Source organism: Elgaria multicarinata, chromosome 17 (genome assembly GCF_023053635.1).
Source record: "Elgaria multicarinata webbii isolate HBS135686 ecotype San Diego chromosome 17, rElgMul1.1.pri, whole genome shotgun sequence".
Classification (NCBI taxonomy): Eukaryota; Metazoa; Chordata; class Lepidosauria; order Squamata; family Anguidae; genus Elgaria; species Elgaria multicarinata.
This window is the reverse complement of record NC_086187.1, coordinates 18,227,653-18,248,535: the sequence shown is the minus strand read 5'-3', so window position 1 is coordinate 18,248,535 and position 20,883 is coordinate 18,227,653. Positions and strand designations below refer to the sequence as shown.

General features: G+C 43.8%; 1 protein-coding gene across 1 annotated transcript in view; it reads right to left on the bottom strand.

Moving 5' to 3' along the window:
* VPS35L (VPS35 endosomal protein sorting factor like) overlaps positions 1 to 20,883 on the bottom strand; it is an 88,685-nt gene that overhangs the window by 14,101 nt on the left and 53,701 nt on the right. The window contains exons 23-26 of the mRNA XM_063143507.1: positions 17,025 to 17,088; positions 14,881 to 14,979; positions 12,935 to 13,012; positions 12,416 to 12,530 (exon numbers count right to left, since the gene is read on the bottom strand). Of these exons, the coding sequence (XP_062999577.1) occupies positions 12,416 to 12,530; positions 12,935 to 13,012; positions 14,881 to 14,979; positions 17,025 to 17,088 (356 nt within the window). The remainder of the gene's footprint in view (positions 1 to 12,415; positions 12,531 to 12,934; positions 13,013 to 14,880; positions 14,980 to 17,024; positions 17,089 to 20,883) is intronic.

Here is a 20,883-nt window from a genome sequence, read left to right as displayed (position 1 = left end):
AGTTCTGTCCACAACGCTTGGGTACCACATTTGTGTCACGCAGCGGAGCCATCCAGGCTGGCAAGATGCAAAAGAGGACCGGGCTCCTGCACCTTGTTACAAGGTAGCTTCTGTGAGCAGTACTGACTCCATTTTGAAGCGACCCAAAACAGAGAGCATTCACAGAAAGCCTAGGTCAAGTAACCATTTCCTGATAGACTTCTTCAAATGCATTCCCCAGAGACAAAGGTAGGGGTAAAACTAAGCAGAATATGAATGCTGGATGGCAAGAGTTTTACCTGGTCATACACATGCTAATATAGCCCTGTTGCTGAACTCCAGGCTGCATCAAGTACAGCCATCATCCCAAATCACCCTCTTTTGTTCCCATAGCATGTAGATCTTTAGATAAGATCATACAAAACCCCTCAAGTTGGAGAGAAGAGGCAGGCTAGCGCTCTCTCCCTTTTGAACCAGAAGCACAGAATAGACTACACATTCCAGCTTGCGAGAGCAAGCTGCCATGAGTGAGCGCTTTGCCTGGCTGTATTCTTTTCCTCTTCACCTAAGACCAAGAGTTGCAACGCTCCCCAGTTCTGGTCTACAGGAAAGGGCTGCAGCCCAAGGAAAGGTATATTGCCTTTAAAGATTCCCTCTCCTCTTTCCCCTGCTGTCTCCGTGTGTATGCTCTTAAGTCTCAAAAAGTCTATTTTTCAGTCTTGAAACTGCTTCTAAGCTTCTACTTGCTCAGCTAATTTCCCCCAAACTAGCTTGTGCCTTTATATTTGTTTCAACTTCAATAAATGTGCCATTGTGGCATCATCCCCTTCAGTGCTGTAAGTTTCTTGAGTAAGAATCGCCTTACTTAGCCACAGACGCTCTATTGCCAATGTCAAAAGATTCCTTATAAGCGGGTGTAAGTCTTATTAGAACGTGTGCAAGTTTGTACACGGGTCTAAAGAGAGCACATCACGAAACAACCTTTAATTGCTGAATCTCAGCAGGTGTCATGCAAGCCAACGTGGGCTGAAATGTCCTCCTCCACACAACCGTTGAGGGTGCGGGAGCCCTGTCCTCGTTTGCATCCAGCCACCCTAAATACTCAATATGTTTCTTGCTCAATCCACAGATCATTGCAACACATACAAACTTGACATTTTGCTATACTATACATGATAAAAATTACATATGGTTAAAAATTACAGAGCTATCAAAAATGTAACATGCATTACTAAAAGGATAGTAAGGAGCACAGCGGACACACAGAAACCTTTAATTGCTTCTCAATGACATTTCATTTTTATCTCTGAATCTTTATAACAACACACACCAATAGTATCTAAAAACTTTGCTCTACATCTATTAGCTTTCACTGCAAATAGTGCAACCCTTTGTATCACATATGGGTTGGTTGAATATAATAAATAACTCAGTTTTTCCTTAGCACCCCAGTATTTCACTTTCTTTAAAAAAGGCTCTAAATAACTTTTCCTTATACTCCCAGTTATCCCGTCTTAAGTGTGGGTCAAGGGAATTGCCCTCAAGTCCTGGAGAAAAGGCCGGCAAGTAGCTCAGCGCCCTCCACTTGCTAGCTGAATGGAGCTCAAGCCGGCCAGCCTTTTACCACACGCCCACAGCTCTGAAGTATGGTCAAATTCTCCCCTATGTCTTGGCAGGGCAATAATGAGAACTCAACCCTGGGTCAAGTTTGTCACTTCTACAAGCTTAGAAACACACTCAAATCTGAGCTAGCAGGAATCGGCCAGAGAGAGGCTTGAAACTGTACCAATTATCTGTGCCTCCATCTCCCTTTTAAGAACCATTTTCCCCCCTGAACTACCAACCACTGCCCTTGAACCCCTTCAAAGATCATTCCTTCGTGATAAAGAGGCACATTCTGAGGCTACATGCTTGGTCAGGAATGTATTTCTTTTAAAATATCGGCAGCTGGCTTCCCCACTGTTCTAAGTGGTCTACAATGTTGGAAGAACAACACTGGAAGATCAAATCATCCCACTAAATAGCAAATAATCATAAAAATGACACCCAAATCTAATAAATCGCAAGAAAAAGAAAAGAAAAAGGACTTACAGCCTCAATGGAAAATAGCCAATTATGGGCTTCTCCTTCTATTTAAAAGAGAAGTTTGATGGCCCACCGTAGTAAAATAAAGCCCTGCTTCTTACTGTCACGATTCTTCTTTTTTTAACTTTGTTTCAAAATAAGATAAAGTTACATTAACGACATTACAGCAAGCGCGGTGGTTGTTTCTTCATGATGAATCTTACAAGAGTATTTCAGGCTGAGCGCTTACATTGTCTGAATTGTATGACTACAATACCAATTCCAATTTCAATCAAGATTCAATCGTTAGGATGGCCTGGAGTGGAGTTAACCGCGGGGGGGGGGGGGGGGGGCTCGAACTACCAGCAGTTCCATTAACATCATCGACAAACGGAAACCATGTTGTATCAAAAGGATCACGTCTCAGTTGACCCCAAAAGACCCTACGATGACATGTTAGTTTTTCAGAAGGAGCTATCTCCCACACTTTTCCTTCCCAGCCATTTCGCCCACTGTCACGATTCTAAACTCTCACAAGGAGGGAGTACAAAGTAGAGATTGATCAGGTGAGCACAGCTGGCAGGCAGGCCAAGACCAGGGAGAAGCGGTCTCTCAAGTATCAGGATGTCACACCCAAATCGGCACTTTGAATTGTGCCCGGAAGGACGTTAGTAACCAGTGCAATTGACACAGTGCTGCCTGGATATGGTGGACCGGCAGGCGGGCGGTTAGGCTGGTTGACAAGCCATCCACAACCCTACAACAGCCCATGGGTTCTGGGTGGCTTGTCAACTGCCTGAACAACCCACCGTCACCAGGTTCGCACGTAATGAGATGCTACAGCATGCCCCTGCTGCACCCGGAATATTCAAAATGGCGGCCACCGCTGTGACAAAAAAACCTACAGGGAAATTCACCACGAGGGCTTCTCATTTTGGACAAACTGGGTCCCTGACTCTGGACTACCTACTGACCTTGCCTTTGATACTACCCTGACTAGTTCCCTGGAGTGCTATGCTGTCCCTGCACCACTGCAAGCAGGGCCTGCCTTAACATATTCACGCTGCGTCTATCCGCAGAACAAAGGAATTGCAGCTTATCTTTGAATCATACAAACACACACATAGAAAACGCATGTTTTACAATGACGTTACAGCTCTCACCCTTATGGCAGCAAAGGGAAAAAACAGCAGCTGTAGTAAGCAGAGAAAAAGACAAGATGGAAGATGGTGGAAAGAAAGAAGGAAGGAAGGGAGATAGGAAAAGACGATGGAAAGCAGTTGGAAAAGCTCAATAGGCCTGCTATGACCCATAGACAATCTTCTGTAGGAAAGTGTCTTAATTCAACCCCACGACATTTATAATCGGTTTAAAACAGCTTATATAGTACCTTTACTCAACCTTGAAATATGGCAAGTTAAATTTGAAATACATTGCTCCTTATACGGGCTGTCCATTAAGGCTCCATCCCTAAGGCAAGCTAGCATTGCGCTTCACGAGGGGAGAAGCCAAGCATTCGTTGCAATAAATTGCGGATGATGCTTTCCTGGGCCTCAATTAATAGCTGGTGCCATGTATGCAGCCTCGTTTATGCTTCACTAAATTTCCTTCTCCTCTGCAGATCGTCCTCGATTCTGGTTGACCACTAGGCTATAAATCCCTCCGCAGAGGCACAGGTGTGACCTTCAGGCAAGGAGAATTAATGACCTGCTCTAGCAGGTGCTTAGTTGCAGGGGAAATCACGTTTTGAACGTTTTGTTGCCAAGTTGTGGTGGTGCAGGGTTTTTGAAAGGCTGCACAGGTAAGCAACCTGGAAAGGGTCTATATGGCCTCAAGGATCTGGAAGATGATCCCTGTGCATCTCTCTCGAGGTTGGGGAAGGGGGAGGACCACGTGTTAAAACAACCTTTTGGCAATTAGAGATGGTGTAAAGGTAAGAACGTAAGAACATCAGAAGTGCTATGCTGGATCAGGCTGAGGGTCCATCTAATCCAGCACTCTGTTCACACATAGCCTTCTCCTCCAGGATTAGCTGGATGTTTCACTACAGTGTTGTGTAGGTACAGAAGCTAAGGAGGCATGGAAACAGCCATAGAGGGGTTGTAAGAACGTAAGACGTGCCCTGCTGGATCAGACCGAAGGTCCATCTAGTCCAGCACTCTGTTCACACAGTGGCAAACCAGCCACCGGCCAGGGACCAACAAAGCAGGACATGGTGCAACAGCACCCTCCCACCCATGTTAGAAGAGCCATAAAACTGTGTACTTCTGAACTCTGTATCTAGATTTGGTCAGCAAATGCGAACAAACCAAATCCTACCCCAATGTGCAATAGGCTTACTGCTTCAGGTACTGGAGGTAGCACATAGCCATCAGGGCTAGTAGCCATTGATAGCCTTCTCCTCCAGGTACCAGTGTTCTTATCTGCTGTTCCTTAACATGCTTGATTTAATTATTACGTTTTTATCCCACCCTTCCTCCAAGGAGCTCAGGGCGGTGTACCCAGCTTTTCCCCACTCATTTTATCTCACAACAACCCTGTGAGGTACGTTAGGCTGAGAGACAGGAGCTTACTTCATTGTAACTGCCAGTCCAGGCCCAGACCCGATTCAAAGTGCTGGTATTAACATTCAAAGCCCTATACGGCTTGGGGCCAGGTTATTTGAAGGAATGCCTCCTCCCATATGTGCCTGCCCAGACCTTAAGATTATCCACAGGGGTCCTTCTCCATGAGCCCTTGCCGAAGGAAGTGAGGCAGGTGGCTACCAGGAGGAGGGCCTTCTCTGGTGTGGCACCCCAGCTGTGGAATGAGCTCCCTAAGGAGGTTCGCTTGGCACCTACATTATATGCCTTTAGACGCCAGGTGGCCCAGCAATGGAGGCTCCAGAAATTATATAATCTCTCAGCTGGTAGAAAACAGGGCAGCATGTTTACTAACAGGGACTGGCCAGTGAGACCACATCACGCCAGTCCTTTCACAACTTCATTGGCTGCCAGTCCAGGTCCGGGCCCGATTCAAAGTGCTGGTATTGACATTCAAAGCCCTAAACGCTTTGGGGCCAGGTTATTTGAAGGAACGCCTCCTCCCATATGTGCCTGCCCAGACCTTAAGATCATCCACAGGGGTCCTTCTCCATGAGCCCTTGCCGAAGGAAGTGAGGCAGGTGGCTACTAGGAGCAGGGCTTTCTCTGCTGTGGCACCCCAGCTGTGGAATGAGCTCCCCAGAGAGGTCCGCCTGGCGCCTACACTGTATTCCTTCAGCTGTTGGTGGGGGTATAAAAATGTAATAAATAAATAAATAAATAAATAAATAACAGAAATCATGGTTCACAAATGTGGCACAATGAATCCCAGTCCCATGCTCCCTCCTGCCACCTTCTGCTTCCCTTTTGCGGCTGCAAGAAGGTGTTGCACTTTTAATCAAACCACGGTTATCATTATGTCTGTATTGGAGGGATTGTGGTTTGTTGTAAGTCTAATGCACATAAACCATAGTTGTTCTCAAGGGCAACAAAGACCAACTCAGCCCCCAACCAGGTCAGAAACTAGATTGAAAAAGGTCTAATCAAGTCCTGCAAAATGGTGGGGAGGGGGGTTGGAAGAAGTGGGGCAGGAGGAATTTCCTCTAATCACCTCTCCTCGGGGTTGTAAAATATTCAGTACGGAAGCAGAAAATACTACAAGATGATGAAAAACATCAGAATTGCACGATCCTTTGTTCCTCATTTCCGGACCATCCAGAAAACTAGGTCACTAGAAAAACAAGACTGTCATCTTGCTTGCTATCAGCTAAGAGGGGAGGGGAGGTGAAACGTTAGAAATATTAGATCAGCCATAACACTGTGTACTTTTGAACTCTGCATCTAGATTTGGTCAGCGAACGCGAACAGAGCAAATCCCCCTCCCCAATGTGCCATTTCCATTTTTATCAGTCCCTTGGTGAAATTAGTCACACATAAAAACCCAAATTAGTCGGATAGTTCTGGCCATGTGGCATATTACGCTTCCAGCCAAGCGAAGATTTAACAGCTTAGAAGACCAAAAAGTCGGTTCAGCCTTACGGTGTTTCATGGACCCACGCTCCAGTGGGTGTTATAAAGAGCTGTAGAATTCACAATCAATCTTTCCACTCTGCAATCAGAGAGAGCTCTCAGTTTGGACCAGCCCATTACCCTTGATAGGAAGCATGTCTGATGAGTATTTATCATTCTGTCTTGGCAGAAATACTCTGTGAAATTACACAGAGCGATTCGAAGTCCGTGTGGTTTGCCACATACTGATAATGCAATCCTATACATCCTATACAATTCAATGGGACTTACTCCCGGGTAAGTATGTATAAGATTGCACCCGCAAGTCTTCCAGGCTAATATGCAGCTTGAATAAGGCTCCAACTATATATTTTTCAGCATCATCTGTATTTTTGATGTTTAGAGGTGACTGCCGTTGCTGATGCAGCCAAAATTGCACCCACATACAAATGGGGTGTCTCAATAGGCTCAAGGGAACCCCAACATTTGCAGAGGTACAAAAAATCTTCTAAGGGGGGTATATCCCTAAGGGGGGGGAATCCCAAAAACAGCCCTATGAGGATTGAGCGCCTTCAGCAAGCATGGAATGCTGACTGACAATTGGGATTAGGAATGTTCCAATCCTGTTTTGCGTGTATCAGTCACAAGTCCGTTCCATCCAATTCATTCATCATTCCAAATATTAAAGTATGTGAACTTTTATTACATTGAAAATGGAAGAAATAGGAAGGCAAATGGGAGGTGGGAGCATTAACAGAAAGTTTTCCCCTCCAATTTTTACATCTTTTGTATCTGGTCAAGAGGGCAGGGCTCCTGCAGCTTTAATTGTTGTGATGGAGAGGGAATTTCACCAGGTGCTGCATGCATACAATGACAGCTGTTGAAATCCCCTTTTCTATGTAACTGTTAAAGATACAGAAACTCTGTCCTCCTTTTCATATGGTCACCCTTTCCAGTCCTTTTACAACTTCATTGGCTACCAGGTCCAGGCCTGATTCAGGGTCATCTTGGCCCTGTGGGGAAGAAGAAAGAACAAGGGGACAGGAGCAGGCAGAAGAAACATCATGGCCTGCTCCTGTTGGACTCTTCCCCCACCCCCACAGGGCAAAATGTCATCTTGGCCCTGTGGGGAAGAAGAAAGAACAAGGGGACAGGAGCAGGCAGAAGAAACATCATGGCCTGCTCCTGTTGGACTCTTCCCCCACCCCCACAGGGCAAAATGTCACCTTGGCCCTGTGGGGGACAGGAGCAGGCAGAAGAAACATCATGGCCTGCTCCTGTTGGACTCTCTCTCTCTCCTCCCCCCCTCCCTCCCTCCTGAACTCCTGTTCCTTGTGTGTCATGTCTTTATTAGACTGTAAGCCTGAGGGCAGGGACTGTCTTTTTTGCTAAGTGTAAGCCGCTCTGAGAGCCTTTTTTGGCTGAGGAGCGGGGTATAAATATGATAAATAATAATAATAATAATAATAATAATAATAATAATAATAATAATAATAATTCAAAGTCCAAACATTCAAAGCCCTAAATGGTTTGGGGCCAGGTTATTTGAAGGAACGCCTCCTCCCATATGTACCAGCCCGGACCTTAAGATCATCTACAGCGGCCCTTCCCCGTGAGCCCCTGCCAAAGGAAGTGAGGCAGGTGGCTACTAGGAGGAGGGCTTCTCCGCTGTGGCACCCCGGTTGTGGAATGAGCTCCCCAGAGAGGTCCGCCTGGCACCTACACTGTACTCCTTCCATCGCCAGCTGAAGACCTTTTTATTCTCTCAGTATTTTAACACTTAATTTTAACTTAAATTTAAATTTTACTGTTCTAACTCTGTATTTTAATCTCATATCCATTTCTGCTGCGTGGTTTTATGCTTTTTATACTGTATTTTGTATTTGTGTTTTTAGACTGTTGGTTGTTTTATTATGGTTTTAATTTTTGTGAACCGCCCAGAGAGCTTCGGCTATTGGGCGGTATAAAAATGTAATAAATAAATAAATCCTGAATATTTGGCTCTAAAATTGTTTTATTTTTTGATGATGATGATGATGATTTACATGTCTATACCGCCCCATAGCCAAAACTCTCTGGGCGATTTACAAATATTAAAAACCATTAAAAATATATTATACGAAATGTAAAACCATTTACATCAAAACACATGAACAGACAGCGACAACATACATATTTTTTAAAAACAACAACAACCATAAGACAAATCCAGGACTTGATTTAAAAACTCATCCTATAGTGCGGGATGCAGCTCCCCACACAAGCTTTTAAGGCAGAGGTTCAACACGAGGGCTGGGTTCCATTTGGGGAAAGCTGCCAGGGGCTTCTTTCGGGGAAGAGTGAGACAAAAGGAATGGAGCCAAAAATACCAGAATATTGTAAGCTTAAAGGTCCGTCTGCCAGTAACTATGGCTTAGAAGCCGCATTACAACTGTTTAGAGTGGGTAAAAAGTACACGAAAGCTAGAATGCTGCTAAGCATTCAGTCCCGGGGTGGGGGGAAGGGGGCGGCCATTTGGAGAACCCCGGAGGGGCGGTTCAGGACCCCGGGCAGGCCAGATTTCATTCCCAGTTCTGAGATTCTGCACCCCGAGTTAAGATGGAATCTGGGTGGAGGCCACAGACGTTCAAGTCCATTTTGAATGTTCCCAGTAATGATTTTGCTGATTTTGGAATTGCTTTAGCTCTCTCCAAAGCCTTTGTTGATAGGGTTGGGTTAGAACTTTGAACAAAGAAGAGGACCCATTCATTATCAGAAGAGAAACAACAACAGCAAATGAGTTCATAAGCAGAGCAGAGAGGCACAACAACAACAAAAACAACAACGACAGATGAGTTAATAATCACAGCAGAGGAACCAACAATGACTTCATACTGGGGTCTCTGTTTGCTTTGCTTACAATCAAGCCAAATAAATACAAAAGTGTACTGCGTTGACTTAGCCGTTCTATTGTGTTTACAATGTACTTGCATGGGACAGTCAGCGTTGCTCTAAATCCCCCCAGCCCTGATGATGCATTCAGCATCCTGTCTGAACAAAGAAATAAACCAGTAGCCTTGCAGTAAAGGCCTTAGTCAGCTTCTGATGTCAGCTTGTTTGCGTTTGGAGCTGGAACTTACTAGTAAGCGCACAATGCTGAGAACTGAAACGGGCAAGATTTAGCTCACTCTCCGTTGCCCATGTATGTCTGGAATCATCCCAATTAGAAGGGCCATGCCACAAAGCCCGATGCACAAATTCATCTGGTGGGGCAAGGTCCCCACTCCCAAAAGAGTGACTCTTAAGACGAGCCGGTCAGGGTTATATATATATAACCTTGCAATCAAATCACGGAATTGGAAGGGATCTCAGAGCCAGTGTGGCGTAGTGGTTAGAGTGTTGGACTGGGAGTCGGGAGATCCGGGTTCTAGTCCCCACTCGGCTATGGAAACCCACTGGGTGACTTTGGGCCAGTCACAGACTCTCAGCCCAACCTACCTCGCAGGGCTGTTGTTGTGAGGATAAAATGGAGAGGAGGAGGATTGTGTACACCGCCTTGGGTTCCTTGGAGGAAAACAGGCAGCGTATAAATGCAATAATAAATAAATAAAAATAAATCAATAAAATAAAAACCCCTTGCTGATGAAGGAGATTTGCTGCTACAGCATACTAGATAGGTGGTCATCTAGGCCACAGCTAGACCTAAGGTTTATCCTGGGATCATCCAGGGTTCACCCCTGCCTGAGCACTGGATCCCCTGTGTGTCACCTAGATGAACTGGTTTGACCCCTGGATGATCCAGGGATAAACCTTAGGTCTAGCTATGGCCCTAGTCTCTGCTTAAAAACCTGATCCAGCATGGCTCCTGATGTTCTTAACTTCTCCTGAGCTCTAATATTACACCCCTCCCTAATTGCCGGCCAATCAAAATTAGCCTTTAAAAGGGGGGGAGAGGGAGAAAAAGGTCTGAACATTGCCTTCTAAGGGCTATTATGCTCTAAAAGGCCGTTTAGAAATCTTTTAATTAAAAAAGAGAGAAGGGAAGAGGAGGAGAGAGACAACTCAGCCATTCCCCTGCCAAGAGTAAGTGGACCACTGGGCAGCAGCTTTTAAGACATCTCTTACCCACAATGCATCAGGTAATTAAATCAAGATGACTCCAGCTGACCCAAAGCTGTGTACTGGGTCAGCCAGAGGCAAACACAGTTAGAGTGGCATTACCTCCAGCTGACTGAGCGCACGTCTTGGTTTAATTACCTGACATTCCGGGGATTTACGCATGCGCAAATCATGTCAAATCCCAGCCCAGGTAAGCTGAATAAGGAGCTGCGGGAGTGCAATATTAGAAACTCAAAAAAGTATCCATGACCACCTTCTTCATTGCAACCCCTTTCATTGACATCCACATCCTAGGTTCATAATATGAAAATGGTCGTATGTGCGATTTAATATTGCTCTTCAAGTTCTAAAAAGACAGTGTGAGCATTTCTAAAAGCTAGAGCTTAACACCTGGTATGTTCAGCCTATAAGAATCACTTTTTTTGCTGTCATCAAAGTGAACTCATCTTATTTACTTATTTTTTATCTTAAGCATTTCTATCCCACCTTTCGTAAAACATGTCCAAAGAGGAACACGCAAACAAGTAAACAACTGAAAACAGGCAACCTTAAAATAATAGAACAAATATTAAAATTATGAAAACAGCCATGACGCAGGGCAAGTTAAAATCAAATACCAAGGACTGGAATTAAATGCAAACATAGTTATCTTTTCGGCGCCAGGTTTCCCAGGCATTTTAACAGCATTTAACAACATTAAGTTTGTTTTTAATGGACCCCAGAATTGTCGTTTTTAAATGGATACTGTTGGTTTTATACTGTTCTTTATGTTTTTGATGGTTTTAAAATTTTGTATACTTTTAATGTTTACCATTTTTAATTGTTGTAAACCGACCAGAGAGCTTCACCTGTGGGACGGTATATAAATGTAATAAAATAAATAAATAAAGACCTGGGTATGTAAATAAACCTTCAAGAGGTGTCAAAAGAAAGATAATGTTGGCACCTGTCTGAGTTCAAGGGGCCACCACAGAGAGGGCTCGTTTCGTGGTTGCCACCAAATGCACCTTTCCAAATTGTGTCACAACCAGGCAGGCCTTCCAGCCAATCAAAGAGACCTAGCGGGGAAGTAAGAAAAAACACTCCTTCGAGTAACCTGGTCCTAAGTCATTCAGGGCCTTATAGGTCAACGGCAGAATCTTGACCATGGTTCGGTAGCTAATTGGCAGCCCGTGCAACTCCTTTAGGAGTTGTTATATGTGTACGATACAGCATCCTAGGGAATAGCTGGGCCGGTGTATTTGCACTAGCTGCAGCCTCCGGACCAGCCCTCAAGATAGCCTTACATAGAGGGCATAAACGGTAGCCCAACCTTAAGGTTAGCAATATGTGGGTCACAGTGGTAAGGAATGACCATACTTGATGCACCAAATTAAGCTGGCGGAAGACGCTTCTAGCCACCGCAGCCACTTGGCCTTCCGGTGACAAAGACGAATCAATAAGCACCCCCAAACTACTTTGAAAAGAAAAGCCCTAATCCTTTATGCAACTAAATCTGTAGCAGTTAAGATTGCTGTTGCTGTTGTTTCTTAAAGCAAAAAGACAGAGGGAGATTTTGTTCGGAAGAAACAGAACAGCCCTATTAGTAAATAAATTAACATGTCAGCATTAACATCCTGACCGTTTGCCAAATATCAGAATTTTACTACAGCTTAGAAATCATACCCTGGTTGTTTTGCATCTTATCTAAAAGCAAAGTGCATTCTCTGAACACCGTATTTAATCACTGGTTCAACAGCACTTTAAGGAAAAAATCGTACATTTCTTGGATCCTCACGATCCCAAATGCTAGCCGTGCCTTGTCTGTTCTCTCCTCAACTGAATTTTGTTTTCATTAGCAAAGTAGTTCTCACCATCCTATCAGTTCTGTGCAAGGCACCTGTCTTTTACCAAAGCCGAATGAGCCCGGATAAGAAAAGTTTTAACCTCTTTTCCTAAGTCGTCGTCGTCATCATAATTTATTTCTTACCCACCTCTCCACTTGGATCGCGGCAGGCAACAACAGTGAATATAAAACACATAAAAACTGATTAAAAACATAGTATACATGATTAAAACATCCTAAAAACATCCTAAAATTTCACTGGATAGGCCTGCCGGAATAGATCAGTCTTTATTGCTTTTTATATAAAACATTCAAGTTGTGAACAATTATCTGTTGCTTCCGATGCAGCTTGAAAGGCTGCTTCCTAAAATAATGATTTATTGTAAGAAACAAGCGCCTACGGAGTCATAAGGCTTACCTTGTGAAAGGCACTGATTCGCCAAAGCAACCTGTCCAGAGTGCAGGTAGAGATTAAGACGAGTGAAGATACTCGTCAAAGATGGAATCGTGATGAAGCAGAAGGCAACGCAAGCCTAGGAGAAGGAAACAAGAGATTTTCAAGACTATTCCGGACATGTCTCGGATCGTCACGAAGCACACACTGTCATTTTATCTGCCTCTTTATTCCTGTGGATTTCTTTCTTTAATGATTGCATTGTTCTTTTTCTTCATATAGTGAGCTGTTCTGGAAGTATTTATACTCAAGGATGGCATGGACATTGATAAAAGAATATAAATAGTTTTAGAACATAATTGCTTCCAATCCTCTCTTTGCGGCAGCACCAGAGGAGAAGTGGGGAGCGCAACAGCCCAATGAACGCTTCTGTTTTTTCATGTGTCAGTAAACCACGGTTTGGTGCTACGTCTGTAACAGGCCACCACTGTGTTCATACAGAAAGAATTGAGGATGTGGAATGTACTCTGTTTTCACACCTACCCTGACAAAGGCAGCAGTCTTTCTGGAATGATTCCCTTTCATCACTTTTCGTGTTTCCATCGCCAGCTGGTTCACACTCTGTTTTTAAAAGAATATGTTACCAATGGGAGCAACGCTGCAACTCAACAACTTAAGGGCTGTCAATAACAGTCAATGGGACTAAAATTAGTTTAACCGTAAATGAGGTGTAGCTTAATTGTAAATTAGCTTCAGATATGACGGAAGAAGACACAGAAGGATGCACGAATAGGACTGCATGTATTCTGTGCCAAAAAGATCAAAATCCTGTACAGGGATAAACTTGCATCAGAAAATACTGGATTTTGCAACCTGTATAAAGTACATAAATTTTAGGGCTGTGCAGGGACCCCACCCCCCCATCGGCCTTGGGGCCCCCGAAGCAGCCCCGATCCGCCTTGGGGCTGCTTCAGGGGTTGCCCGACTCGCCTCGGAGCCGAAGTGAGATTCAGACCCTCTGAGGCGACTTGGACTTTTCTAGGTGCTGGCTGCGCAGCGCCTAGATGGCACCCAGAAAAGCCTTCCTTTCTCCACTTACCTGCTGCCTCTGCCACCGCCTCCTCCCTTCTGCGTTTAGTACCTCTATAGAGTTTAGTACCTCTATGGCCACAAACTACGGTGGCCATTGTGGTACTAATAACTCAGAGGCCCCGGGATATCTTAAAATCACACGCAGCCTGGTTATTTTTACCTCCAGTATTCTATGCATGTTTAGACAGAAAAAAAGTCATGGGGGGGAAGCATAGGTGGCTGGGAAATGCTGAGAGTTGTAGGACTTCTGTCTAAACATGCAAAGGATTTTCAGAACCCTTCTGACAGCTAAAAGACTTATACTATTGCATTAGAAGGACAAATGCTCACCTCCCATAATCCAGTGGGTTGAAGACTTGACAATGCTATCAATATTTGAATGGGTGTTATATAGGCGTGACTTGCGAGTGGATAAATACATGAATATATGGTCTGCTTTTCTTGAAACCTATGCATAACTCTCTCCCTGTTATTTTTTAAAATGAATGGTATACCTGATGGGAAAAATGGCGATATTCCTATATATGTAATGTTTCTTTTCTTTTCTTTTTCACAATGTATTTTTGTTCTGTTTTGTTAATATTCACAATAAAAAAGGGGGGAAATAAAAATTAAAAAGCTTCGAGATAAAAAATTAAAACCATGTATGGGATCGTGAAGGGGGACCTACAAATAGCCTATTTTCTTCTGCTTCTGTTAATAAATAGACAAGGCACGATTCAGGAGAATAACTGGTTCCTGGCTACTCAGTGGGGAGACACCCCATCCCAACCCCCAATGTGGCTTTGGAAATCTCACTAGAGCTAAAAACATGCCTTTTAAAAAAAATATCCAAAAATTCTCAAAATGCGATGCCAGTTGGTTTCTCTAGAGCAGCCTTCCTCAACCTGGGGCGCTCCAGATGTGTTGGACTACAACTCCCAGAATGCCCCAGCCAGCTGGGAGATGCAGTCCAACACATCTGGAGCGCCCCAAGTTGAGGAAGGCTGCTCTAGAGCAACAGTTCAGTTTATGGACCAGTTTGACACACATGCCCCAGAAATACAGTTTATTCTAAAATACCATTAATTTAGAAAGAGAGAGAAGCAGAGACGGCCGTCTTTAATTGGACCAATTTGTTGGTGGATACAAAGAAAACATTTCAGAATATTTACCACCAAATTGAGAGCTTTCAGCTCTGCTGACTTTGTGCCTCTCATTTTGGGGGATTAACACTGCAGCAACATGCCCAGCCACGGATGTAAAACATGGTGTGCAAATGCTGATTCTCTGCTGCTAAAATGCTTGCAAAATTGACCTTGCCCTGTAAAGAAATGTGTGGAATGGCCACACGCAGCAGCCAAAAATAGTTCAAACGATCACCGAAGTCCAATTTACACTTCCAAAGATATGCTTACATGAATCAGCTGGACGAGAACAGGTTCCAAATTGCAAAACATCGATCTGGCTTCGACATAAAAACTCAGCTGCTGCTCAAAGTCACGGCCAAACGAAACCTGGATTAAGAAGATTCACAAAGTCATCTCTTATCCACGACTGTGGCATCCAGTGACCCATTCTTTCCATTCGAGTTTGCCGGAGCGCAGGGCTAACCTTCGTCCGCTGGAAATAAGATCCCGTATTTTCCAAGCAATATGGTTCACAGCCGCGTTAGGAAAATAACCTGATTTTTCTGCTGTTGTTTTCTTCGTCTGACATAACCTCGGGGAAACTCCCAACCCTTTGAAGTGATGGGAAGAGAAGAGGAACCCCGCTGGATTAGACCAAAAGGTCCATCTCGCTCAGCATCCTGCTTCCCATAGGGGCCAGCCAGATGTTCCCCTGCTGTGGGTCACCCAACATCTGGTATTCAGAGGTACACTGCCCTTGGACAGGGAAGATTTCATTTACAGCTATCAGAACCAAAAACTAAAGGGATAACATCTATCCTCCATGAATTAACATCTCAATTCACAGAAGACATTTGCATTCGTGTGTGAGGATCTGGAGTTACTCATTCCAGAACCCACAGCAAGAGAAGCTTACTGATGAAGTCCACAAAGCTGCTTATACCATAATAAACCCGGGGGGGGGGATTTATGGGGAAGGCGCTGTTGACTGCCAGTTTTTGCTTTGTCAGGAAGTAAAAATTTCCTAATTGGTACATTCCTAATTAATACGCTGGAGGTACATGTTACGGAGGCAATCCCCAGCAGGCCCAACATGGCATTTATATTCAAGTATTTACTGGAAGCTCTCTCAGTTAACTTTGGGACAGCTATGTAAATTTTAATTTAAGCTTATGACACCTGATTGTCCCTCTTAGATATTCTTCAATGAAATCATCTCACTGAAGATTTTCAAGAGAGCCTAAGCATTTAGCCAGCGTAGCAGAGGTGGGAACATATTGTTGGACTGCAACTTCCATCATCCCTCACCATTGGCTATGCTGTCTCGAACTGATGGGAACTGTAGTCCAACAACACACATGCCCCACCCGTTCCATATAGGAAGAAACATTTCAGTACTTCCAATAGAAATCAATATCCAATTCTCTGATATCTTAAAACCTCGTTTACTGAAAGACTGTATTTCCCAATACACAACAATCACTATTTATTATTTATTTAATATGTTACATTTATATCCTACCTGTTCGCTAAATCAAGCCCTAGGCAGTTATTGTTTTATTGCCGATGGACAATACACATAACATAATAAGCAAAAGCTATAACAACATCAGATAAAAAGAGACAAAAAAATCAGAGGGAAAGGAAGCGGCAGCCAGACCCCTCTCCATCGGGCCTGGGTCCAGCTCCAGCTGAGAGCCCCTTCCCTCCTGCTACAGACTGTCGCTGCTGAGGCCATCAGAGGGAAAGGAAGCGGCAGTCAGGCATCCCTCCATCGTGCCTGGATCTGTATGAGGCTATTATAGGGAGAGGGAAAGGAAGCAGCTGCTGAACTTTGCAACTAAGAATCTAGTGCCTAAATTTGCCTCTTTTTTTCCTCCTCCCTCCCAACCCCCTTTCCTTTTGTGTCATGTTAAGAACATAAGAAGTGCCCGGATGCTGGATCAGACCAAGGGTTCAACTAGTCCAGCACTCTGTTCACACAGCCATCAGCCAGGGATGAACAAGCAGGACATGGTGCAACAGCACCCTCCCACCCATGTTCCCCAACAACTGGTGCACACAGGCTTACTGCCTCGAATACTGGAAGTAGCACACAATCATCAGGGCTAGCAGCCATGGACAGCCTTCGCCTCCAGGAATTTATCCAATCCCCCTTTTTAAAGCCATCCAAATGGGTGGCCATCACTACTTCTTGTGGTCGTGAGTTCCATAATTTAAAGTATGTTCTTTTGGATTGTAAGCCTGTGGGCAGGGACTGACTTAAGAAATATTTTTTGCAAGCTGCCTTGAGAGCCTTTTTTGGATAAAAGGCGGGATAAAAGTGCTAGAATAAATAAATAAATAATTTTTTAAAAAATCTAAAGTTGGTAGCCAGTATATATTAAAAGTAATTCCAGATTAAAACACGGAACAGCAAAGCAGATCCTCACCATTCTTAAAAACCCGTTGATCAAAGAGGCCAGCATCCGCTTTTCATCTTCTAGTGTCAGCGCACTGCAAAAGAATGTTTTTTTAGAGCATAAAGAACTAAGAAACCTTTCTAAATTGATCGACAATGCGATACTGCGCACATCTACTCAGAAATAAGTCCCGCTAAATTCAATGGGGCTTACCCCTGGAGAAGAGAATCCTGGATTGAGGACTTCTTCTTCTTCAGATCCAAAATGCAATCTTCCCACCCACCCCGCTGCCTTCATGGCTATCTTCTACCAACATTGTCGTTTAACTTGGAATCCTAAACATGCTTACTTGAAACTAAGCTTGACTGGGCACAGCAAGACTTCTGAGTCAACAAGTACAAAAACGAATGAATAATCTTAGAATAGTTGTAAAAACCTTCTACGTAAGCTTCTTTATTTTATAGTTTTCAAGCAAAGCTTCCATAGTTTCTTTCATAGCACTAGTACAGTTTGATCCTACTGGAAGGAAAGCTCCCTTCTTAAGCGATAGCAACGCTATTTTGAAATGTCTAAGGGCGCAACCCGATGCATGTTTAGATGGGGGGGGGGGGAAGTCCTACAACTCCCAGTTAGGGCCTCCAGTGGATACACCCTTCAAATACTTAAAAGGTTGTCACACAGAGGAGGGCCAGGATCGCTTCTCGATCATCCCAGAGTGCAGGACACGGAATAACGGGCTCAAGTGACAGGAAGCCAGATTCCGGCTGGACATCAGGAAAAACTTCCTGACTGTTAGAGCAGTACAACAATGGAATCAGTTACCAAGGGAGGTTGTGGGCTCTCCCACACTAGAGACCTTCAAGAGGCAGCTGGAGAACCATCTGTCAGGGATGTTTTAGGGTGGATTCCTGCATTGAGCAGGGGGTTGGACTTGATGGCCTTATAGGCCCCTTCCAACTCTACTATTCTATGATTCTATGATCACCCACTACTTAGGTAGAGTGGGGTGGTTTACCTGGCCCCAGGCAAAGACTCTTTAAAAAAAAATTCTCCATGGTTTCAGATGCCGTTTGAAAACCTTGCTACCGCATTTCTTCGATTGTAAGAGGCCATCGATTGTAAGACGCACACTAATTTCAGTACCACCAACAGGGGGGGGAACCCTAAGACACACCCGCGATTCTAAGACGCACCCCATTTTTAGAGATGTTTATATGGGGGGAAAAGTGCATCTTAGAATCAAAGAAATAGGGTATTTTACCCAGTTTTTATGACGTTGCAACTTTAAGCTTATTATGTATTTACATTTTATTATCTTTTAAATATTATTTTGTCAACAGCCCCGAGGATGTAATTGACAGGCTGTACTAAAAACAGACAAACAACACCCAAGACCTTACAAATACTAAACATATAAATGTGGTGGTATAGATTGGAGGAGAGATTTAATGGACGTGAGATGGCCCAGGGCTGCACCAACTAGCCCAACGTATAACAAGATCCCCCCCACGTGTTAACTTCCAACAGATTAATCCACGTAGCCAGATAATCCCTGGATTATACGATGCCACAATAGGCGAGCATGAGCTAAGAAGGTGCAGCATGCCAAAACATGCGCCTGTAGAAGAGACGAGTCAAGCAAGAGATCTCTGATGAGCTCCAGTCACCAAAACCTCTTTGGGCCCAATCCAAAGAGTCAGGCTTCATCCGTCTTATCACTGACAAGATTTTATTTATTTATTTATTTGTTTATCTCTGCAGCCAGATGTATTTGGAACATGATGGTTATAAAAGGGTTCATTCTTCTACAAATTGTGGGCCAATTCAAGCTCAGTGAACTTTTTTAAAAAAAACAAAACAAAACTTTTTTTTATAGTGAATATCAGCAACCAAAACAGAAAATATATCGTGAAAACCGGGGGTGGGATGGGGGACGGGGGGGGGGGGAACGGACACCCCATACATTGTGTATATAAAATTATCATCATTTCCATTGTATGAACCATTTTTTTAAAATAAAGGTTATACAAAGGTTTCAAGAAAAACTTCGTAAAACCAAGTTTTAAGAAAAGCAGTCCAGATATCTATATATTTATGCACTTGCGAGTTGCATCTATATAACAAAAGTTGATCATGTTATCAGCGCCTTGATCCATTGCGTTATGGGAGGTGTGAATTTGTCCCTCCAATGTGATCATGTAACTCTTTTGGCCGTCATAAGAGCCAAAAGCTCAGAAAACATAGCAAATTGTGCTTGTTCAATTCTCAGTGGCTTGTTAACGTACGTATATTTGACTTTTCTGGCTTCCTACATCCATACTTTTCCCCACACTGTGAAACTGGGGGTGGAGGGAGTCTCTATTGAGACACAGAACATTAGTAGTTCGAATCTACTGATACACATACACACAAGATAATTCGAATCTGTACTGAGAAACAGATTCAATCGTTTGAGATTCAATGGTTTGAAAAATCAGTTTAATCTGCTGGGACACAAAAAATAAATAGAGCCTACAAAAGCACTACTTGCAAAAGGAATTTGTATTGAATATGTATTTATTGAGTTTTTATTGCATTTAGTCTGTATCATTTTTAGCTTGTATGTCACTTTGAGAAGGTTCTATCCAATTTTTTTTAATGATTGCAGGATTTGAGGATCAATAGTCCGATCTTATACGTGTCTGAAAGGAAAGGAACCTCTCGTGCAAGCACTGAGTCATTACTGACTCTTGGAGGGACGCCAGCTTTCGCTGACGTTTTCTTGGCAGGCCTTATAGCGGGGTGGTTTGCCGTTGCCTTTCCCGGCCATTATTAGCTGGGTACTCATTTTACCGACCTCGGGAGGATGGAAGGCTGAGTCGACCCGAGCCGGCTGCCTGAAACCAGCTTCTGCTGGGATCGAACTCAGGCCGTGGGGAGAGTTTCAGCTGCAGAAACTGCTGCTTTACCGCTCTGCGCCACAAGAGGCTCATACGTGTCTAGTACGAAGTAAATGCCATTGAGGTCAATGGGTGTTACTCCCAGTAAGTGTGCACAGCATGGCAGCCTAAAGCACATTTACCTAAGAGTTAGGCCAACTGAACAGAGTAGAACTTATTTCTAGAGCAAGCAGACGTAGGATTGAAGCATTCATAGTACTTGGGTAGTGCTTTTGAAGGTTGCACTGCAAAAGTAATGGACTTTGTCGTGAATCACTTAGCCAAAAAACAAAATGTGGCCATAAAATGCTAGGTGTGTTTTTTTTCCCCCGCATAGAAAAAAAAAAGGTCTAACTCATTTCAAATCATAAGCATTTAATTTGTTTACCAAAGGGAACTGTAATAAAACCTAACATGTTTGGATGAAAATGGACCACGCTCAATTACAATTAAGTAATCCAGCTTAATCCTGGACATGCTAGTCTCCAGTGTATTATTTTGCAGTTCTCCTTGCGCAGACACCAGATGGGATCAGAGTAATTGTTCTGTAGCATAAATTAAATGGGACTTGGGGCGGGGGGGGGGGGGGGGAGGTGGAAGGGGAAAGAGTGAAGCTTCACCATTATTAGCTTATTAGTGTTTTACCATCCAATACAGACATAACAGGAAGCTGATGGATGGTTTGGAAGATGTCCTGGCAGGAATGCTGGGTCCTCCAATAAAGATTGCTAATCCAAAAACATGTCCATAAAACAGCTACTTGAATGACCCACACTGTGCTTTTTAGCTTGAGTGGTGCTAAGCAGGAAAACTCCCAGATAATGGAGTCAGGATATCATGTAAATTGCTCCATGTCTGTTCCAGCGATTCAAAATGGTGGCCGTCCACCGCTTCTGCAAGTGACTAGAATCATAGAATAGTAGAGTTGGAAGGGGCCCAGAAGGCCATCGAGTCCAACCCCCTGCTCAATG